The sequence below is a fragment of the Arvicanthis niloticus genome, unplaced genomic scaffold, assembly GCF_011762505.2.
Source record: "Arvicanthis niloticus isolate mArvNil1 unplaced genomic scaffold, mArvNil1.pat.X pat_scaffold_517_arrow_ctg1, whole genome shotgun sequence".
NCBI classification, from domain to species: Eukaryota; Metazoa; Chordata; class Mammalia; order Rodentia; family Muridae; genus Arvicanthis; species Arvicanthis niloticus.
In genome coordinates, this window is record NW_023046146.1 from 1 (window position 1) to 23,423 (window position 23,423).

The 23,423-nt window shown below is 45.0% G+C and overlaps 1 protein-coding gene and 1 long non-coding RNA gene across 2 annotated transcripts in view; one reads left to right on the forward strand and one right to left on the reverse strand.

Moving 5' to 3' along the window:
- Positions 1 to 10: 10 nt before the first annotated feature.
- On the forward strand, positions 11 to 6,844 carry LOC143433860 (uncharacterized). Its single transcript, XR_013070336.1, has 2 exons — positions 11 to 512; positions 4,311 to 6,844. It is a non-coding gene; the product is annotated as an uncharacterized LOC143433860 (long non-coding RNA).
- Positions 6,826 to 23,423, reverse strand: part of LOC117702158 (ankyrin repeat and death domain-containing protein 1B-like) — a 57,736-nt gene continuing 41,138 nt past the window's right edge. The window contains 6 exon segments of the mRNA XM_034493449.2: positions 6,826 to 7,541; positions 9,253 to 9,384; positions 10,340 to 10,541; positions 14,260 to 14,355; positions 19,748 to 19,846; positions 23,030 to 23,128. Of these exon segments, the coding sequence (XP_034349340.1) occupies positions 7,480 to 7,541; positions 9,253 to 9,384; positions 10,340 to 10,541; positions 14,260 to 14,355; positions 19,748 to 19,846; positions 23,030 to 23,128 (690 nt within the window). The 3' untranslated portion in view covers positions 6,826 to 7,479.

Genomic DNA, 23,423 nt, shown 5'->3' on the forward strand with positions numbered 1-23,423 from the left:
GCACGGCATGTACACAGGCCTCATGCCAGCACCAGCACACCGGTGTCCAGGTGGTTCTACCTCAGGTAAGACTTGATCCTTACAGGAAACCTAAGGAAACACACAAGGGGACTTCCCGGCAGTCTGTCCTTGTATAATAATCTCAAGAACTTTTTAAATGCTGGCATGCCCAGGTTAAGGGAACATTTTGGAGTTTGGGAATGTTGGGTTTTTGTTGTGTCCTTTTGTCTCATTAGGTTTTAAGTACTGTGTGCTTTCTTTGAAAGTTACAGAACCAAGTAATATAAATCATGCAGTGGCTCTCCCACCAACTGGATATTGGTTTTTGTTTGTAGTACGCACCAAGAGTCGTGACTGCAGCCCAGCAGAAAGCTGGGAAGACAATCACAGCCCGGATCACAGGTCGGTGTGATTTTGGTTCCAAAACTAGAATCAACAGCAGTTTGGCTATTATGGGAGTTTCTCCTCCCATGAGCTCAGTCGTCGTGGAGAAGCATCATCCAGTCACAGTGGTAAGTCCTGTCAGAAATCTGTGTCATGAGTTTGTGCTTCATAAACCCTGACATTCATGGTCGGTCATTGTTCTGTCATTTACTCTGTATGACTTACAATGTCTCCTGTTACAATAAAGAAATATGTTTATTCCAAATGGCATAAAAATCATCAAGTAGAAAAAGTAATCCAATGGTCGTCAGCTGACATTCATTCTAAAGCCAAGGAAAAGCCAGGTCCAGAACTAAGTGTTTTAGTTAGGAGAGATGACAGAGGTGCTGGTTAGTCAACAGAATGATGGACTGGGTATTAGGACTATCTTGTACCTCACTGGTACAATTAGGAATAATTATCCTCTAATTGCATTTTGAGAGAAAAGTTTTATTTTAACTGGAAGGGTGAAGCTAGGTGATGAGAGAGAGACGGGGGGGGGGGGGGAATGGAGGCAGATGTTCACGTGTCTCCACCAGTCAAAGATAGTTGATATATCTAGGTTAGATATTGGGTTACACTTCTGATTGAGCATTACCAAACTTATAAAGCCTTTGATTAACATTTTTAAAAATGTATAAAAGCAAAAAGGAAAAGGGGGCATGGGATAGGGGTTTTCTAGGGAGGGGAAATGGGGAAAGGGGATGGCATCTGAAATGTAAATAAAATATAAAAATAAAGAAAGAAAGAAAAAGTAATCCAGTATGTGGACTGCTAGAACAGTACACTATAAAAATCCCATGCCAAAAAGAATCACGTCACCTGTAAACCAGCTATTCGTGCAGCAGGTCCTTAAGTGTCCAAGTATAAGGAAATGCCCTTGCCTTCGAGTCTGTGCTCTTGCCCTTGTATTCCTAGTGTATCACTGTTAAAGACAGTGAGCTGCACGAACGGTCTGTGCTGTAAAGAAAGGTGCATAGGCTGGAGGTGGAGGTGAGCACGGACCTGCCGTGGTTCCCTCCACTCTGCTGCCTGCTGTCTAAACAGACCCTCCATTGTCTCTTTGTGACTTGGGGTCAGTGAGAACACTGAGCTTACTAAAAGTTACTAGAAGAGGAGCCTGAGATGGGGGGGGGTCGGGAGGAGGCTCTTTTGTTTTGTCTTAAATCTTTTGAGTCTTGGCTTGCAAGTACGTCTGTGCACCACACCTGGTTCAGAAGAGGGTAGCATATCCCCTGAACTGGAGTTAAAGAGGGTTGTGAGCCACTATATGGGGGCTGGGAATCAAACCTCAGTCCTCTGGAAGAGCAGTAAGTGCTGCTGCTGAGCTATCTTTCCAGCCCTCATATTTTACAGAGGAAAAAAAAAAATGAGGAACTAGAATAGAATCTCTTTTTATTATTTAAATTTATTAATTGAATTAAAATATAATTACGTTATTTCTCCAATCTTTCTACTTACCCCACATCTGACTCTCCTACCCCCTCCCAAATTTAGCTTGCTTTATATTAGCTTGTTGTTATGATGAAGCAGAACTTCTTAGATTAAATTCACTCTCCAAATAAGTCATCCTTTCATGATCACTTTTTTTCCCTTTCCCTTCTCCCTCTTGCTCCAGCCCTGCTCGCTTCGCCCCCACTCACTCCAGCCCAAAGTCCACTGTAGCTGTCTTCACACGCCCATATGAGGGCATCAGGTCTCATTACATACGGATGGTTGTGAGCCACCATGTTGCTGGGATTTGAACTCATGACCTCCTGAAGAGCAGTCGGTGGGTGCTCTTAACTGAGGCCTGTGCAACAGCAGGGACTGGCTCAGCGAGGAAGTGTGGTCTATAAAGTGAGCAGAAAATACATCTATTTCACAGTTGCCATGTCTCGGGTGAATGCAAACCTCTGTAACTACCTCAGACTCCTTTAATTTTCTCTGGTTACGACTCCCCGGTGAACCACCTCTAGGACAGAGATGGCAGGCTTCCTCAGAGCCATCTCACCAGCCCCTCCATCATATAATGCATTCTAACCTAGTTTGAGGAACTCGAATCTTAAGGGCGCTCTTTCTTTAACTGTTCCTCCTAGGCTCCCTGCTGCTCTTCAGCGTGTAAGCAGTGCTTGCCTGGTAGTTGTGGTATGAATCAGATATCCATAAACTCCTTCTGTTGCTGCTTAGTATTTGTCATGTGACAGACACAGTTGGTCCTCTATACTATTTTATTTTGGGTTTGTTTGTTGGGGCTGGGGGGACAGTTTTGAGACAGTGTTTCTCTGTGTAGCCCTGGCTGTCCTAGAACTCGCTCTGTAGACCAGGCTGGCCTTGAATTCAGATCTGACTGCCTCAACCTCCAGAGTGCTGGGATTAAAGGCGTGGGCCAGCACTTGGCTCCTTACGCTGTTTTGTCTCCCAGGAATCAATACCTAAAACTAGCAGAAACCATTATTGCCAATAAAGCATAGGTCTGTTTGTAGTACCTTTGCCTGTTGTCTGGGTATTTGCTTGCTTCTGGAGCTAATTTTGTGCCCTGCCATATCTTGTCGGTCAAATCGTGTCATGTTGATGCTTGGGAGCTAACATGTTATACCAGCTGCAAGAATCTCTCATTTGGGGGCTGGTGAGATGGCTCAGTGGTTAAGAGCACTGACTGCTCTTCCGGAGGTCCTGAGTTCAAATCCCAGCAACCATATGGTGGCTCACAACCATCCATAATGAGATCAGATGCCTCTTATGGAGTGTTTGAAGACAGCTATGGTACACTTACATATAATTAATTAATTAATTAATTAATTAATTAAAAAAAGAATCTCTCATTTGTGATGGTTATCCAGATGTTTATAGTCAGAGAAACACCAGCATAGGATACCTTAAGAAGAGGTGTTACTTTCCCATCTCTCCGTTAGAGGAGTTCTCACTTTTAAGACAGAGTTGTACATGAGGACCCTGTTTTTAAGAAGTTTATTTTTTAAGGAAAATTATGCAGTCTTTGAGATACATGGTAAATATATTGACTAAATGCCTTTTTTGTAAGTTTTTTTTGTGTATGTGTATTTTGCCTTCATATATATCTGTGCACCTGATGTGCACCTGATGTGCACAGATATATATGTGAATTCCTGGTTTCCACAAAGATAATTCTTGGAAGCCACTGTGTGAGTGCTGGGAACCAAACCCAGGTCCTCTTAACTGCTCAGCCATCATCACTCCTTCCTCTAATGCATAAAATTATACTTGAAATATTTTGCAGGTAGTTCTTCTAAGTGATATCCTATAATGGAAATCTGTATGTACATGACTAAGAGCTTAACTTGATACAAATCCCACTGCCAGCTACTAAGACATTGTAGCAGGTACAATAAAGTCTTAAGCTTTCTCATATGTATGTGTAGGTACCATGTACTATATACACAGTGCATATTTGTACATATATGTAGACCGAGTCTGCCCTGCCCTGACTTTAGTTCTTTAGCATTCAATGTTTCAATATCCTCCTGAGCTTTGAGCTGGTGTGCAGATCATCCCCTCCTCAATGTCTGGATCTGTTCTCCACATCCAGTTCTTTCCTTGCTTAGGAAAATGTACCAGGTAAGGTAGCATGTTCCTTATTCCCAACATTTGGGCAAGTGGATCACAAGTTTGAGTTCAGCCTGGGATGCATAGCAAGACCCTGTTGAAGGAAAGAGAAAATAAGAGTGCCCCATGTCTTCTGGGAAGCCTTCTCTTGTGTGACTATAGAATATCCACTGTGTTTGAATGGCAACTCCACCCAGAGTTGCATTATTGATATCTACAGGATGTCAGATATCTTTTGGTTTGGGTTATAGGTGATAAAATAATACTGCACACATAGACTCTTAGATTATTAAAGCAGTCTCTTATCTTCCTTATCTTTACAGCAAACCATTCCTCAGGCAGCTGCTGCCAAGTACCCACGGACCATCCATCCTGAAGGCAGCATCCCAGCTTCTAGGTCTCTTGGAGCCAGGCCAAGCCACACCCAGTCTCTCTCAAGCGTTCAGTCGATAAAAGTGGTGGACTAGAGAGACTGTGTTCACACTCAGGGCTTTCATTCCTCTGCTAAGGACTTTCCTGGGAGCAGCAAGTTTTTGGTTTTGACTTTTCTGTACTGTCAGAACATCATGGATACATCATGTGCATCTTTTCAGAATTACAAGAACTTCCCCATCCTTTGTAACTGTATGTATAGAGTATTTTAATGTTATTTTTATTTAAACAAGTAGAACTTTTTAATTAAAACAAACAAACTTGGTTCTGAACATGTTCAGCCTTGCCAATGATTGCATTGTTGAAAAATATAAATCTTTTTCTGTACATTATTTCTAAAGGAAATCATTCCCACTGTTACTGAGCAGTAATTTATACAGAACTTTGAAACGGAACTTTACTTTCATTACTAAAATTAATAGAAGCTATTTTATGACTTTTAAATAAAGACCAAGAACAGCAGTGGTGTTTCTAAGCAGAGCTTTCCTGCCTTCACTGTATGGCCTTCATCTCTCAGGCTCTGGAATAAACACAGAAGTGGGAAACAGACAGCATCTGTAAATATTCGTAAGGCTAAAAGGGAAGAAAGTTTCTAATTAGCACCAAAAACAGAAAGGAATTCCCTGCTGGGATGAGCCTGCTTCCACCTCTCTCTCAGATGAGGCCTGCCCCACTGAGCCTGCCTAGTTCTCTTTGGCTCACCCACACAGTGCTGCAGAGGAGTAGCTCTTTGAGACAGCAGACCCATGTGTAAGATTAATGGCCAGCCATGTCTCCTCCCTGTATGTCCATCTGGGCCTCTACTCCCATTCATGTGTCGGTTTGGTCATCTGAAGCCTCTACCAGTTTGAGCATGATCTACTTCTATGCTCTCTCATTTTATTATAAAAAGTCATTTTTCTTGCTGCCTCATACTTCATGAAGAGACTTAATGTAATGTCGGCAAACATGATTCCATTTTATAAGAGTACTTAAGGCTATTCTGAATTATAGGTGTATCAGGCAGTGGCCCAGCTACGACTATAGCAAAGTCAATTAGTTTAAGTGACCAGCAAGCAGCAGCACCCCCTCTCATGCCTTCCCTGTGGACATGCTCTCCAGAACTGCCCTGTCCACCCAGGAAAGCCAGAAGGAACAGTGGGTGTGCTGGGGAGATGGCTCAACAGTTAAGAACAATGGCTGCTCTTCCAGAGATCCTGAGTTCAGTTCCTAGCACCTACATGGTAGCACCCTATCATCTGTAAAGGGATCTGATGTCCTTTTCTGGCATGTAGGTTTACATACAGACAGCACCCCTACATTTAAATAATAAATATATAATTTTTAAAAATGGTAGGCTCCCCTAAGGGATCACTCATGTGATCCAAAATCAAAGCCCCACTATGTGGAGCTCCAAAGATAAGTCAGAACTACTAAGCACATGCTGTTCCACAGAGGACCCTAGTTCAGTTCCCAGCACCCACTTGGCAACTTTAAACCATCTGTAACTCCAGTTATAGAAAACTCGACACCCTCTTCTGGCCTCTGCAGGTTCCAAGCCTGCATGTGTACATACATATATGCAGGCAGAACACTCACACATACTTAAACCTTTAAAACACATAGTAACAAATGCACCAATCCATCTCCCCTCCCCCATGAACTGTCCTGTGATGCATTAATCCATCCCACCTTAGAACAGAACGTCCTTAGGATCAGAGAGCCAAAGTTGACCCCGGTGGAACATCCTCACCTTGCTGCTTCTTGGCATCATGCCTGTTTTCTACAAAAACCTTGGTCTTAGGCTCAGACCTAGATTTAGTATGCAAGCCAAGTCATATGGACATCCTAAAGCAAGATGATGTAACTGGGACTGTTGCAGGCATCATGTAACTCTAAAAGTGCCATGTTGTCCAGATCACGAAATAAATTCACAGTGGCCTGAGTTAAATAATATGAAGTTTAATATGATGAAACACTCTGTAGAGTATGCATGTGTATTTATTCTACATACGGAGGTTATGTTGGAGTCGGAATGTTGCCATGGCCAGTGGAAACTGGCCAAACTGAAGAACAGACTGAGATGAGACTTTATTGAATACTTTTTTAAAATTCTGGATCTTGTGAATATATTGCCTGTTTTAAACATTCCTAGTATTAAATGGGCCATTTACAATCAATGTAAGAAAAACTGGAAACTATTTTATCATTTTTCTCATGATAAAATAACTAAATTGCCCTTGATTTTCTTACCAGCTTTTCCAGACCAGGAGTCAGAATTGAGCTCCAGGCAGGCTTACAATGATACAATGTACAACTGGTACATGTTGTAACTTTCTCAGATTACAAAAGGTAATGCTTGTTTGTTCTGAACAAAACGGACTGTACCAGAGAGAACAAAGAATTAAAATTACCCACATTTAGAGTATGAAGGGTTTAAGAATCACTGCTGTGTGTCTGGGTTTTTTAGGTTGGGTTGGGTTGGGTTAGCGTTTTTTTGGTTTCTTTTTGTTTGGTTGGTTGTTTTGGGGGGGGGGGTTGTTTTTGTTTTTTTCTGAATAATAGATTACACTTGTGGTATAAAGCCAGCAGTGACTGGATTTCCAAACCCACTTTCTCTACAGCGATGAGCGTTCACGGCTTATGGTCAAGTACTCACAGGCTTTTCCCTCATCCACACTGCAGTCTCTGGAGAAAGCATCCTGTCTGACAGAGAGGAAGCTAATTATAAACACTTAAGTGATATTTACATGCCCACATCCAGAACCCAATACCTCAGCAGCATCTCCTAGCCCTTGTTTCCCATGAGCCACCACGCTGATCCCTGAACCCGTTGTCACTTCAGTGTTTAAGCAGGGACAGAGCCCTTCCAGCCAGGGTGTTCCGTGTGTGCACCAAGTGACAAATGGGGACGTCACACACAGTTTGGAAAAAGGCAAAGCCTCTGTGTGGCCTTGAGCAGTGGGGAGGTGATGTGTTCATGCCCATCCCTGGAGAGGTGTTGTCTCTGTACTGGAAAAGCAGTCAGCTGCAGGATGGCTGCGGCCATCAGTAACCAACACTGACGGAGGAGAGGGAAGCTTAGGAGACCGCACATTTCTTGGAGCGCGAGTCAGTTTTACTTTTAAACTGATGAATCTTTTCTGAAAAGAAAGCAGCAAAGTATTATCTTAGTTAGAGTTGCTATGGCTATGAAACACCATAACTAGAAGCCACTTGGGGAGACAAGGGGTTATTTCATTTACATATCCTGAATCCCAGTCCATCAATGAAAGGCCAAGGCAGGAAGCTACTGGGCAGGCAGGCATCTGGAGGCAGGAGCCGGTGAGGCCATGGAGGAGTGCTGCTTACTGGCTTGCTCCCCTGGCTTGCTCTGCCTGTTTTCTTATAGAACTCAGAACAAAGGGCTGGACCCTCCCATATCACTAGTTAAGAAAATGCCCCACAGGCTTGCCTAGGGCCAGACTTTATGGAAGTGTTTTCTCAGTTGGCAGTCCCTCCTCTCAGATGACTCTGTATCAGATTGACTTAAAAGCCAGCACACATTCAAGATGAACGGCTGATGTTCTTAAATGCGGTTTACTGTGTTACAGGCACCAGTGGGCTCATCCACACCAGCCTTCAGAAGTGCGTGTTATTTTCTTCCCCGTGGTTTAAGGAGACACACTGGTGCAACGAGGTTGTAGAACCTGCTGGAGATCGCAGAGTTAGAGCCAGGGCAAGCCTGGTCTCACAGCACAGCCCTACCACCTTCTCACACTGCCTTAGCCTTCCCTCAGTTTGCCTAGATACACTTCAGTGGAAAGAGTGTCTTTCAAATTACAGGGCCTAGTGTATTCAGTCGTTCCTATTACTGCCTGCACCAGTGCTGGTCCAGCTGCCAGAATGACTCTGGCGTGTGCTTGGCTCTCAGTGGAACTGTCAGTAGTCTGTGAGAACAATGGCCAATGCCTCTCCACTTTTTCCTTCAGTAACCATCATCACACCAGAGTTCTAAAGCCACTCACTGGTGTTTTCAAAGAATGCCCCCTGACAACACAGTCGACAGTTTGGGGGTAGATTTTCTGTAACAGCCTCAGCTGGCAAAGCATCAGCCTGTTTACTCTTCATTCTACCTAGAGAGGACATTTTTATAGCCACTAAGGTAATGGAGTTTGCCAATAGAAACAAGCAGCTTTTGGAGGAAGACATTTCTTGCTCAGTTGTTGAAAAGAGTCCTGAGTTATAGAACTGGTTATATCCCATCCTACCTGCCCACAGCCACACAGAAATACCCTCACTCCCGGTTCAGATGCTATGCTGCTTTGAGTAAGTTTGCCCCCCTTCCATAGACTCATGTGTTTGAATGCTTGGTCCATGGAGACTGGCAGGATTAGGAGGTGTGTCGCTGTGGGGTGGGCTTTGAGGGAGTGCTCAAGCTCTACCCAGTGTGGGATAGTCTCCTCCTGGCTGTCTTTGACTCAAGACAGGTCTTTGACTGTAGAACTTCTCAGCTCCTCCAGCATCATGTCCGCCTGCATGCTGCCATGCTTCCCACCATGACGATAATGGGCCAAGTCTCTGAAACTGTAAGCCAGCCCCAATGAAATGTTCTCCCTTAAAGGAGTTGCAGTGGCCATGGTGTCTCGTCACAGCAATGAAACTTAAACCAAAACAGATGCTGAAGCAGGTGAGCATTGACTTAACCAAGGCAGAAGCTGCTGGGTGGACACAGGCCCCTTCCTTCCACAGATCCATGTTCTCTTTGGCCAACCCACCTCCATCCAGGCTGCTGCTATTTATTAAGGAATAACCCACACACACACCCCACCATTGAAAGGAGGAGGGATTTCTGTGGATTTGTGGCAAACTCACCAGCTAGTTCTGGGAATCCTGCACACACCAGCTCCTCATACAGCTGCTTGGCAGGGTCAGACTGTGTCATCAGAGCCCCATGCAGCCAGATGAGCAGAGCCCTGTAGCCATGCTCATGAAAGCTGTCATTACCTATGTCAGGGATAAAAGGCCCTGGGTGAAGCATTATGCACTGACGTCTTTCTAACGTGACCTCAACTTTAATCACATTTCTAAGTGACTACTGGTGTCCATCCATCCTCCCTGATCTGTCAGGTCAAAAGCCCAGTGATGGCAGGAAGTCCTATGATTCCTCACTGGGACTGTACTGTAATGACCACCATTTGGACACAAGGCAATCTGACCTGCTTCTTCTGTTCTAGGGACATCTAAGCACTCATGAGGTGTGGGATTATAGGAGACTGAGTGGCTTTGATGCCTGCCTAGAGGTGACAGACAATCCCCACAAGATAGGGTCAGGCTCAGAGTACTTGTTTTCCCTGGGCATCTTGTGAAAATTCAGATTGTGAGTCAATAGGTTTGAATGACAGTCCACAGAGTGGCAAGTTTCCTCCTGCTTTGTAAATCACTCAGCATCGAGCATGTCATTAATGCCATGCTAGTGAGATTGTACATGTGCATGGCTTACAGATGACGTCCTCCCAGAATCCTCCTCTCCAACCTGGTAGGGGGATTCTTTCTGGGCAGAAACCTTCCATAGTAAGTTGTTCTGGGGTAGGGTAAGACCTTTCATCCCAGAACAATCTGCAAATGTTAGTGAAAAGCCAGACTGGCATTCCAGAGGCAAGCCAGGGATTGTATCCTTGCTTCTTAAGTTCCCACTCAATTGTGAATGAAGCCTTCATTTCTTTTTAGGCCAAAGTAATCAACTTTGCAAGCACAGCTAACTGCAGATTCTCGGGAGTGTAGCTTTCTGCTATATTCCCAGCTACCTTTGCAGACTGAGCCATCCTAACCGCCCTTAGTACAGTGACCGCTGGCCTCTGCCTATTGTGTGCACCTGGCACTTACTTTTGAGGAAGGAAGGACCACTACTCCTAACTTTGACTGGCTTCTTCCTGTCCATGTCCTCTGGGGTCCCACTCACCTGACCACTGTTCCTCAATGGCTCTGATCTGGTCCTCTGTAAAGCTCCATAAACGGGCCAGCCTCTGCCAGTCCTTGTTCTTCAGCTGCCGGTAGGCCAGGTTCCAGAGCAGCATACGGATGTGCCTGGTCTCCAGACTATGATCCTGCTTGAATGTCAGTGTAGAGCTCGCTGCTGAGTCCTGGATGCTCCCATGGTGCTCCTGAGTTGAAAAATAGCAGTGGCTATTGTCTCCGACATGCTCACTTGTTACCTTACGTCATAAATAATTGGTAAAGCAGCAACTGACTCTTTCAGTCTGTCCTAGGTCATCTTTTATCATCTAAGTTGGACAGAAATGTCTGGAACAAAAGACATTGAGTACTGTGTCTGAAACAGCAAACATGAGTGAGTCTGCAGTGTTGTATCTGAGTTGCTAACTAATGTTGCCCACTTCCAAAAAGAGTAGCGGAGAGGACATGATGGCCAATGAGACATCACAGTCAACAGCTTTAATGGCCTTATGCTCTACACTAGCCTCTCTCTTTGGTGTATTTGATTTTCTCATTGATGCCTCGGTGGAGTTCAGTTTGTATGCATCCTTAACAAGCCTCATAGCTATTCCTTCTGTTCTCTCCTGAGTGTGAGGTGAGACTGGAAGCCTAACTCAGGAAAGGGTAGGTTTAGGTAGGGTTGGGTAAGGTAGGGTAGGGTAGGATTGGGTAGGGTAGGGTAGGGTAGGGTAGGGTTGGGTTGGGTTGGGTAGGGTAGGGTAGGGTAGGGTAGGGTAGGGTAGGGTAGGGTAGGGTTGGATTGGGTTGGGTAGGGTAGGGTTGGGTAGGGTAGGGTAGGATTGGGTAGGATTGGGTAGGATTGGGTAGGATTGGGTAGGGTAGGGGGAATGGAGAAGGGGGACTAGATAGTGGACAGAACAAGGTGGCTGCCATTTTCTTTTAAGCCACTGCAGCCATGCTGAGCCCAGGGGCCCTGCACCTAGATGGGTCTCTTGTTTTCTGGCCTATCTAGGTTGTTTCCTGTCTCCTTGGTGGGATCTTGCATAATCAACCACTCATAAACACTAGAGAAAAGTGTCTCAGAGGAGAAAGCAAGTGCCTTCCTAGAACTGCATGCAGCACACATGCCATTAGGACTGCAGAAAAGACCCCCACAGAAGGTCACAGCTCTGTGACAGGAATGGAAGCCATGACTCACCAAAAGATTTCCTTAAGACGCCCCATCTCATCTCCTTTTACTTGTATAATGGCTTCTATTTTAGTCTTCCATTTAAATAAAAGCGAATCTTAATGAAAGACACGGTAAAACTAGTTGGGAGTTAATGCCAGGGGAGGAAATGGGCAGAAGGCTATGGGACCCCGCGTTTCCAAACTTTTGAGAAGGGCTTAGTGGGCCTGCTCTCAGCCCTCACCTTGGGTCAGCTGGTACCCATCATGCATCAGCAGCCTCCTCCAAAAAGCTCTGCACACACCTGAAGATCTGTGCCCCAAAAAAGGGCGGGGCTTTCTTGTGGTATATGGTATTGGGCCTTGTGTGCAGAGACTGGGATATGAGCAGGAGGTGTGAGTTATCCGCAGCTGTTCAAACGACCCAAAGATGCAGTCTGCAGTGCAGCCTGGGCTTCCCTGCCTTGTTTCCAGGAATAGTAAGAATCAAGTGGGAACACCAAAAAGTTCACCTTTCCTCCCCGTTCCTTCTCATAAGTGACACACCCAGTGAGATCAAAACCTCAAACAGTGTGAGCAGAGAACAGGGCAGGCTGGTCCTGCATTCTTCTTGGCTCTGTGCATTTTTATTTCTCAGAGAGTCTTGCATCCATTGCGTTCTAGGATTCTGGTCAGGGTGGACACGCAGGCTTCTATAAACGGAGAAGGGGACTCGGAAAGCCCAAGTCTTTTCTAACAGTGATAGCATTGTAAGGGCCAGAAGTGGGAGGGTAAACAGGGCTGTCAGGGTGGCGCAGCCACTGAAGATGATTGCTACACAAGCGTGACCATAGGAGCTTGCTCCCTGGAACCCACTTAAAAAAGCTGGATGTACTGGACTTCCTCTGTAAGCCCAGGACTTGTACAGCAGGTAAGAAGGAAAAGAATCACAGTGTTCAGGCCTAGCAGCCTGCAGTACTGAAGCTCCACAGAAACAATAGGAAAGACCCTGCCTCAAAGTGAACAGCCAGCACTGACTCTCAAAAGCTATGCTCTCTCTCTCTTTCTCTTCCTCTCTCTCTCACACACGTACACACACACACACACCACAATAATAATAATAGCACGAGGCAGATTTAAGAAGCATCCTTTTGAATCACTGAATTGAATGATGGATAATGATGGTTAAATATGTATATGTATATTTAGACACAATGGATAGGTAATTTAAGTGGGGATGTACATATAACACATGTAAGTGGCTACAAAAGGAAAGTTCAAATTATCTCTTTAAACTTTTTACTAGTAATTATTTTTGCACTAAGCCAGGATATAAGCTGGTTTGATTAATGAAAACAATAAGTGTATTTGGTAAAGGTTTTAAAGAAGGAAATTAATGCCGTGTATTTGAAAGCAAGTTTTCCCAGCACTGCAGACCACAGGAGCCCAGCAGTCACCGGAGTTCTCAGTGCACTGTTTCTGAAGGCTTCCTTCACCTGTGTGTGTGCACTGTACAAGGGTCTCAATGCTTATCATCTACTTACCCCCAAGGATCTGTCAGAAAAGAAAGGGTTGTTAGGCGCAGAAGCCATTTCTTCTCATCTAGACAAGAGAATATGAGACTGCTACCAGGCATTAAAAATAGAAGGGCTGAACAGCTTGGTCTTTTTTTTTTTCAAAACGAATGTAGAAAACCATTTAAAGAACAAGAGAAAAGGAACCTGAGTCTTTAGTAACAAAGATGCTTAAGAAAATGAACAGAAGGACAAAGAAGCAAAGACAAAAAGAGAATAAAAATAAGTCAGAGGAGGAGATCAAACAGAATTCTACCTTTATGTAAGAATCTGTTGCTGTGTGGGCGAGGTAGACTTTATTGTTCTGCATGGAGGAAAAGAGGAGAGGCCTCGCTGAAAGAATCCATACGTGGTCATGTGCTGCTGGGTGGATCCTCACGGGCCACATTTATGACAGTAGCTTCACTGGCCGAGGTATGTGATCCGTGTAAGAGTGGCCATGGTATTGCTAGAACGTTCACATTGCCTAATGACACAGGTGTCAGGTTTCCTTGTCATCATTGACATGACTGTATTTCAGACTGCCAAGCAGGGTTATGAGGAAGAGGTAGACTGTGAGCATTCTTGCTTTAAGGATGTAAAAAAAAGAATTTCCCAGGGTTGGCCAATGGCCATAATCTGAGTTTGTAGCCCCTCCATAGCAGAGACACTTAAGACAGGAGAACAGGTATTCTGGCGTGACACATTGGCCCGGGAGAAGCCACGCACACAGCTGGGAAACTAAGAAACAGCATAGATCTAGGAATTGGGACTGATGTCCTCTGTGTGAGCATCTTGCCTTCTTGAATCCTGGAGAGGACTGCCTACTCAGAAGCTGTGACTGGGAAACAATCTAAAGAGCAAAGTACTTTCCGAGTGTGCCACTCATTGGAGCTTCTGTGGCAGGCCGTGGCCAGACACCATGAGACAGAGGGCACGGCAGAGCCAGCCATTGAGTTGGCTTGCTGGGTCAGTAGAGCTGCCATGGATGTCCTGCCTGGTCCACTTTCTCAGATCTGACTGCGAACGCCCGCAAAGGAAGACAAGAAGAGGCACTGTCCATTCCATGAACAGGGACGGCACAAGGACTGGACAGTCACCACTCTACCGAGCAAGGTTTGCTACAACAGGGGAAAAGAATTACACAGACCGAACATTCCCCATTGCAAAATGAAGGGGAAAGATGCCCCAAAAGCCCCCTGACTTGGCTGGAACTGGCCTTTCTTACCTCTCTCCAGGCATAGTACCTCTCAGCTTTGATGAGCATATCCACGATGAGGCTATGGTGGCTCCTGGCAGCCACAGCCAGGGCAGTCTTTCCCTGCTAAAATAAAAAGGAGGAAGGATTAAAATAAATTTAAAAAAATGATATTGTGTAGTAGGTAGAGTTCCAGCTTTGTGATAGGTCTAAACTCAGATCCCGATTCTGCCACCTGAGTGAACTAAGGATCAGTCACTGAGGGTCTCTGCAATTAAACCAGGTGTCAGGGTGAGCCCTTAGGACGCATGCCATCCCTAACATTTCCCTGCTCCCTGTCAGGGATGCGACCTACACTCCCAATGGTATGTGAGTACAAAGGCACATTCCTTTCCTGGGAAAGATCTTCATAGAGGGGAAGGATGACGTTCTCTTTCCATTCCTCCACTTCCCAAGGGAATTCCACAGGAGAGTGGGAATCTGGACAGCCACTTTAGATCAGGAGCTAGAAGCCTCACTTAAGGAAGATGAAGTAATGAGACAGAAAAGGGCTGGATCCAAGAACAATGACAATAATGACAACACACACACACACACACACACACACATATATGACATACACACACACACAAATACACACGAAGTAATGCAGACGCCAGAAGACAAGCTTGGTTATCTTTTTTTTTTTTTTTTTTTTTGGTTTTTGGTTTTTGGGTTTTTTTTTTGTTTTGTTTTGGTTTTTGGTTTTTGGGTTTTTTTTTTATTTTATATTTTATTTACATTTAAGATGCCATCCGCTTTCCCCATTTCCCCTCCCTAGAACACCCCTGTCCCATGCCCCCCCTTTCCTTTTTGCTTTTATACGATTTTTTTAAAATGTTAATCAAAGGATTTATAAGTCTGGTGATGCTCAATCAGAAGCGTAACCCAATACCCAACCTAGATATAAAAACTATCTTTGACTGGTAGAGACATGTGAACATCTGCCTCCAACCTTGGTTATCTTTAGGAACATTTAACACCTCCTTTAGGATACGGTTTCTCTTTGACCTGGGATTTACCCATTAGACTAGACAGAATGCTTCTGTCTCTGCTTTGCCACTCTGGGGTTATAAGTACATGATACCATGCCCAGCATTGTGCCCAGCATTGTGCCCAGCCTTGGCATTTTTATATGGGTACCAGGGATGAGACACATATCATCATGCTTTCAAGACAAGCTATGTCCCCAGGCCCCTTATTTGCATTTCTAATGACCCATGACAAATTCACTCAGAGACTCTAAAGTTAATTAAATATAATGGTCAGAAATAACCCCAGAAAGTAATTGCAATGTTAGAAACCTGAGTTTCTAACCCCATGTCTGGATAGGAGCTACAAGTGCAAGTCTCAGCAGCACAAAAGGCATGATTTTTAGTGCAGGCGCTAAGACCCAGGTGAGCCGGGACTTAGGGGCTGGAAGTAACCAGCCTGTAAGCAGGCAAGCTGGTAATGAAATTAGGAAGGATTGCATTTGGCAGGCGGTTAGCAAGCCTCTAATTGCATACTGTCTGCATTCTGCCTTGTAAAGCCATTTGAATCACCATAATTAGCCTATTTTTGGGAATGCAGCATTCTAAAAGTCAGAATTTTCAAGCTGGAGAAACTTTCCTTAAGGAATGACACATTGGAGTGGAGGTGCCATTTGCCCTTGACAGAGAGGCAGGCAGAGGCAAGAGCTTTAAGACCCCCCAAGTTAGACTTATATCAAGTCTCTCTCTCTCTCTCTCTCTCTCTCTCTCTCTCTCTCTCTCTCTCTCTCTCTCGTGTGTGTGTGTCCAGCATCTCACTATGTAAGCCTGGCTGGCCTGGAACTCTAGAATTTGCTATGTAGTTCAGGCTGGACACAAACTCCTGGAGATCCACCTGCCTTACTCCAGAGTGCTAAAATTAAAGGTTTGTGCCACCATACCTGGCTACCAATCCTGATCTTAACATAATCTGAGAAATACCTTTGGGTATATTATTATTATTATTATTATTATTATTATTATTATTATTATTATTATTATTATTTAAAAACATGTGGGACCATGTAAAAAGGAAGGGTAGTGTTTATCCATTAGTTATTTATGTGTTGGGTGCCAGCCATGGGCCAGACCCTCAGATAAAGAATTGAGGGAAAAGGGGGAGTAGGAGAGATTGCATCCCGAGGGCCAGCAACCCTAGGCTTTTGGTTTAAAACAAGCAAAGTCACACGGTAGTGTTGACCTTGACAACTAGATTAGCTGGATTCCTAGAGAGTCTCACCCCAGCCTTGGAGGAATTATGAATGAAAACAGAATAAAACGCCACCAGCCACATATGGGAAGACAGTGGCACTGCACCCCAGCCTAGGCCCTAGGGTAGGAGGTCCTGCCACACACACACACACACACACACACACACACACACGTGTTACTGCATTCACCACACTGTCCACAGCTCGTCTTTTATGATTAAAAAAAAAAAAATCCGCCGGGCAGTGGTGGCGCACGCCTTTAATCCCAGCACTTGGGAGGCAGAGACAGGCGGATTTCTGAGTTCGAGGCCAGCCTGGTCTACAGAGTGAGTTCCAGGACAGCCAGGGCTACACAAAGAAACCCTGTCTCGAAAAACAAACAAACAAACAAACAAACAAACAAACAAAAAATCCTCAGATCACACATATGCAGAACTCATGGCTCTGAACTAGAGAACATGGTGAACCAGGAAGGTAAAGACCAGAAAAAAAGGTGGCAGGTTTGAGGTTGCAGACATACTGTGGGAAGCGGCTCCACTCTCACCATTACAAAGTGGCAGTTGGCATAGGCATTGCTTGAGAGAAAAGACAACTCCATATATGGAGTTGTATGTGCTGAGAGGTGTGGCTACCCGATCACCCCACCTCGCATCATTGAGAGTGGCCAATTAGCAGTGACTAGCAGCTGCTGATAGGATCAAGGCAATGCTTATAAGGGGCTGTGGGAGCTGGGGAGAGGGACAGACAAAAGAGAGAAGAGAAGAGAAAGAGAGAAGAAACTCGCTGTACAGGGATAGCTGAATAAACCGCTTGAAGAAGAACACGGTTGCCGTTGCCTTATTCCGCTGGTCGGACGTGGGTAGCGACAACATACCTCAGTGGTGTAGCAAATGCCTACCAAGGGCAAGGCCCTGGATTCTATGCCCAGTGTTGGAAAGGGTGTATTGTGTTTTATAAGAACGCCTTGGCATTTTACACTGTAAAAAGGAATTGCCTTGCACTGTTAACAGTCTGCTTGTTCTGAATCAACTTGCTTCCAACCCAGACCCCTGGAAGAGTAACAGGAGAAACCAGTTTGATTCAAGGTTTTAGGAAGTGCCAAGCCGGGCCCACACATGCACAGAGTGAGGGAGGAACACAAGGGATACAAGAAGCACAGGCATCACATGCTTAACACCAAGGCTGACAGTGGAGCAGAGCAGCAAGACTGAACTACACACACACATCACACACACACATCACACACACATCACACACACATCACACACAGATCACACACACATCACACACACACCCCACACACCCCACACACATCACCCACACGTTTCACACACACACATCACACACATATCACACACACATCACACACACATCACACACACACATCACACACACACGTCTCTCACACACACATCACACACACACATCACTCATACACACACACCCCACACACATCACACACACACATCACACACATATCACACACACGTCTCACACACACACACATCACACACATATCACACACACATCACACACACACCCCACACACATCACACACACACGTCTCTCACACACACATCACACACACACATCACTCATATACACACACCCCACACACATCACACACACACATCACACACATATCACACACACGTCTCACACACACACACATCACACACATATCACACACATCACACACACACCCCACACACATCACACACACACGTCTCTCACACACACATCACACACACACACACATCACTCATACACACACACCCCACACACATCACACACACATCACTCATACACACACACCCCACACACATCACACACACACACACCCCACACACATCACTCACACACACACAAACAAAATTAGAGATCAGAGAGCAGAATAAAGATAAAGTGTACTTTAAATGTTCAAGCAGCCAAAGTTATTATATGCATACACATGGCGTAGCAGTATGAAAACCAAACAAATTAGAGGCGAGTGTGGATGGGAAATTATTTGTATAAATCTTTACATATAAACATTACACTTGGACCATGTGAACTTGTAATCTTGAAAAATATCACTGACTTATTTGAATCCTAAAGACTGATATTTAATAGTAATTCCTATAGACAGATCTTGCTAGGAGGTCGTTTCCTCAGTTCAGCCATCTCAGGAACAAGTTCCACCCTGCTGGAAGGATCAAAGCTGAGTTCATATTCCCAGGCCCAGAACCCAACGCCTGTCCTGCTTCTTCAGGTGTTTCATGTTTGTGTGTTAACCAGTAAAGGACGTGAGGAGAAAAGATACTGTTGTCCTGCGATCTAAACTAAGGCATACGAGTCACACGTGTGCTACCTGTCTTGACTTAAGCTTACTACTGCAGCTTGCCCACTCCTTTGTTCCCTTATCATTCTAAACTTCCTGGCCAGAGTCCAGGAAGGGACCTGGCTGCCAAAGCAGGCTCAAGGACCCTGGGACCAGATGACCCAGATAGGCCCAGTCACCAACGTTAACTTCATTGCTTAACCCCTTGTGTCGAAATATGATTGGTCAATGCAACAGCTTACCCCATGCCCCTTGCTCTGTGTTCCCATCCTATAAATATGTTATACAATCTCCCTTCGATGACACAATTCAGATCCCGCTTGAACTGGCCACCTCCCTGGTGGCTCAGGAAACAAAGCTTTCATTTGATGCTTCTGTATCTGAAGTGAGTTTTCTCAGCTCCCACCCCAACCAAACAATCTCAATCAAAATTGATGCGTAGGGCTAGGGAGATAGATGGCTTCGGTCGATAAGGTGTTTGCCATGTGAGTCCCAGAGTGAAAGGCTTGGCTCTGTAGTCCAAGGCTGAGAAGACAGACAAGAGGATCCCTGGGGCTTGATGGCCAACCAGTTTAGCTAAATTGAAAGCTCTGGACTCAGTGAGATCCTGTCTCAGACATAAGATAGGGTGCAGTCCCGACATTGACCACTGACCTCCAGGCCTCTATGTGCACTCATACACACACACACACACACACACACACACTCATGCAAGCAAACACACATACATAAATAGATGATATCTATCTCAGATAGATAGATAGATAGATAGATAGATAGATAGATAGATAGATAGATAGATAGATAGATAATCTAAATGGTTTCCTGCCTATGAAGATGCAGTTCATGCCCATCTCTCAGCAGGAATCCTGATGTTCCTATTTTACATGGCAGCCAATAGGGAGAGCTCCAAAAGCCAGGGAAGGCAGGGCAGCTACCTTGTCAGTGATTTCCAGGTTGCAGCCAGCCTTCAGCAGGGTCTCCACCAGCTCCACATTTCCAAGATCAGCAGCAACGTGCAGAGGGGTCTGCTGCCTCTGCCATGAGAGAGGTGAACTGACATGGAAGCACATGCAGGAGAGAACGCCATATAGACTTTTGGGGGTGAATGGGTAAAGCACATATCCTTATGTGGGCTCAGATGTTGCAGCAGAATTTAAAATACTGAAAGACGGGAGGAAGTTATGGTTAGGGTCACAGGTAGTCCAAACGTCCAGAAATGGTCTCAAGCTGCACTCTGTATATATGAGGATTTCTAGAGGTTAGATAAAAGCCAGGAACTTATAAAACAGGTTCTCACTACCATAGGAGTCAGTTCCCTCCTCTCTGACAGAAGGGACATAAGGCTACCTGTGGCACCTATCAGCATATCAATGCCCTCCTGGCCTCCAGGCTCCCTCAGTGTCACAAGTACCTGTTACACAGGTCCTGGCCCTTCCCACTCCACACCCTCTTCCCCTCAGCTACCTGCACTCCTTAGAACCCACAGGAGTCCCACCCCCCCACCCCCCACACCTGTCTCTCTCTCTCTCTCTCTCTCTCTCTCTCTCTCTCTCTCTCTCTCTCTCTGTCTCTCCCCTCTCTTCCCCACCCCCTTGCTCTCTCTGTGCTCTGTCCTCTGTTTTTGGCTATTCTCTGCTCTCTATCTGTCCACTCTTCTCCCCAGCGTGCTCTCATGCTCTCTCGCTGATGGCCCTGGTCATGTCCAGTCTGCTTTCTTTTCTCTCTGCTCTAGATTCTTCCAGATGCCTTTGAATGTTCTCTCAGTGCTATTCACAATAAAAACCTTCCCCCTAGTCTTGAAGTGGTCACATCAGCAGTTTCTTTACTGTGACCCCCCTCTCATATAGTTAGTCACATGTCTAGTAATGAGACATTACATAAACTGTATATAAATATATAGAAATACCTGGCAACTATTAAATCGAAAGGTTTCCTTTGGTGCAAGGCACCTAGAGCAGTCAAATTCATAGACAGGAAGAATGGTATTTTCCAGGGGCTAGGGACTGGGAAACGGGAGGATCTGTGATGTCACAGAACTGTACACTTAAAAATAGTTTAAATGCTAACAAATGTCATATGCATTTTACCATAATAAAATGGCTTCAAAGATTTCAATAAAGGAAAAACTATTTATGACATGATATTAGATGCTTTAGGAAAGATCTAGAGAGATGGGTCAGCAGCTAAGAGCACTAACTGCTCTCCCAAAGGATCCTGGTTCAATTCCCAACACCTACAAAACTGTAACTCTAGTTCCGGGGAATCCCACACCCTCACACAGACATACATGCAGGCAGAACACCAACACACATAAAATAAAAATAAATCAATTTTTAAAAAAGCTTTAGGAGACACTATATCTGGCTAAGCTTAATTTATAAACTCAGGGAAAACAAGAAACATACATTGATACTATTAAATTAATATTAAAGAAGGGGGGACTAAAGTTCATTTTACTGCCTTTTTATTTTTCCCCATTTTCTATGTTACTATGTATTAAGAAGTAAAGACTGAATTTCTTAGTGGAGTCACAGTTTTCTATCAAAAAAATGCAAGTGTAATCCACGTAAACACAGGCTCATCACCCCGACCTCCTACAGGAAGGACTGATGTGAAGACATCTGCACAGACAGGAGCCCTGATGTGATCCAGACCCACTCCTCCACCAGGCAGAGACAGCTGCTTCCCTGGGTCAGGGGAAGCACAGTAGCTTGAAGCACAAGGTCTCTTCCTACCAAAAAAGGCAAAGCCAAGCTGTCATCGGAAAGCATGCAGAAAAGGCCGCCAGCAGGTGGCAGTGTGCCTCTCTGAGGGCTCATCACCCCACACAGGAACCAACAAGCCTATGCAAAGGCTGTCTGTCTACACCCACACAGGACACAGGCACAAGTGTGCTGTGTCAACTAAAGCATGCTTTGACAATACCGCTCTAAGTCAAGAACACAGGAAACACCAAAACCAAAAGTCGCCTTTCTTCAGTGGGGCCGAATGAACATTTACTTTTTAAAACCATATTTACATGTCCTGGTTTTGTATACTTTATGCGAAAAATATAAATTCTATTATTTTGTATGTATATTGCTGATGTAACAAAAGTTTGAACTGATATGCTTGAGTTGTGTAACTGACTGGCAGGCATGACAAACACTCCTCCCCAAGAGTGGGTCAAGCCAGTTCTGGAGAAGCCAAAATCACACATGAACACAAGGCTTTGTCTGTGTAGAAAAGACATGAAGCATTAGTAAGTTTGAATACACAAATACCTTTGAGTTCTGCTCCCAACTTGTGGGCTTGTGTAACACAGAAAAGGGAGGCTGGGGGGGAGGGGGGAGAGAGGGAGGGCAGAGTGCCCTAAGTCTCCTTGCTCAAGTCAAAGATTAACCAAGAGGCTGGAGCTGAAGAAAACCTGGAGGGATCCGGTCATGCTGTTTCAACAGGTGAGGAAGTGGCCACAGGAGAGGGTAGGACAGGTGTGCTCTTGCACAATGGCTTTCTTTAATCTAGAGGACACAGGCGGGCATGGCCTAGAAAAGAGGCCACTCAGAGGCTGCATATGGTTCCCCAGCCCCCAAGGCTTCCCATTGCCTGCATCCCCTGGAAAAGGCAGCTATAAGAGTCTGCACCAGAGGCAGAGGGTCAGAGACAGAGACAACCAACCGCCCACTGCTTGCTGTTCCACCCCATCCATCTCCAGCGGTGACAGGTGGCTTTTATAGGGTATTTGATTCTGTCCCCGTTCATTGACAATCTGGAGATCTTTTTAGTTTGTTTGTGTGTTTGTTTGTTTGTTTGTTTGTTTCTAATTCTAAGAGGTCTCTTTTGCTTTTTGGCATAAAAAGATACTTAAGGCAAAAGCAATGCTTCCTTCTTATGGGGACCAGCTTCAGGCCAAGGACAACATTTCACACTGGAGGAGTGGCTTTTGATTTAAAGAGCTTCTGGCAATTTGCTTTGGCATTGTTTATCAGAAGCCGTAGCTACGCCTATTAAAAATGAACAACTTGATTACATAGACACAGAATCCCAGCTTTGCCTCTGCAAAAAAACAGCAGTGTGGGGACAGCAAAGAGGTTACAGAAATAATGTCTACAGAAGAGACACATGTTCCCCCTAAGAGTTGAACCTAAGCAGAACTTCCTGCTGACACATTGTGTTGAAACCTGGAAATTTCACGTTGAAACACAAGAGAACAGAGTGCCCGGGCTCAGCTTGCTTACCTGATCTAAGACATCAACATCATGCCAAGCACTTAGTAAGCTGTTCACAACTGTGGGACGGTTGTTGATAACTGCCAAGTGAAGAGGGGACTCCTTCGGCTGCAGAAAGAAAATCATCCAGTTTCAGCATTCAAATCCCTGATCTCTGAGAGTTACAAAAGTCCGTGCATGCAGTGTCGGAACCACAGGAAGCCCTGAGCAATCACCACCATCCATAGGCTGCATGTCATTCTTGGCATACATAACAAACACCTATTAAGGGCCAGTCTTTTCAGGGACTAGAGATTTATCTTTTTTAATGAAGTGACATAGGTATTTAGTTTCAAAGTTTAAGTGATTTAGAGGAAACGGCAAAAGTGCTGGGTTAGCATGTGCGTCAAGGGAGGGCCAACTC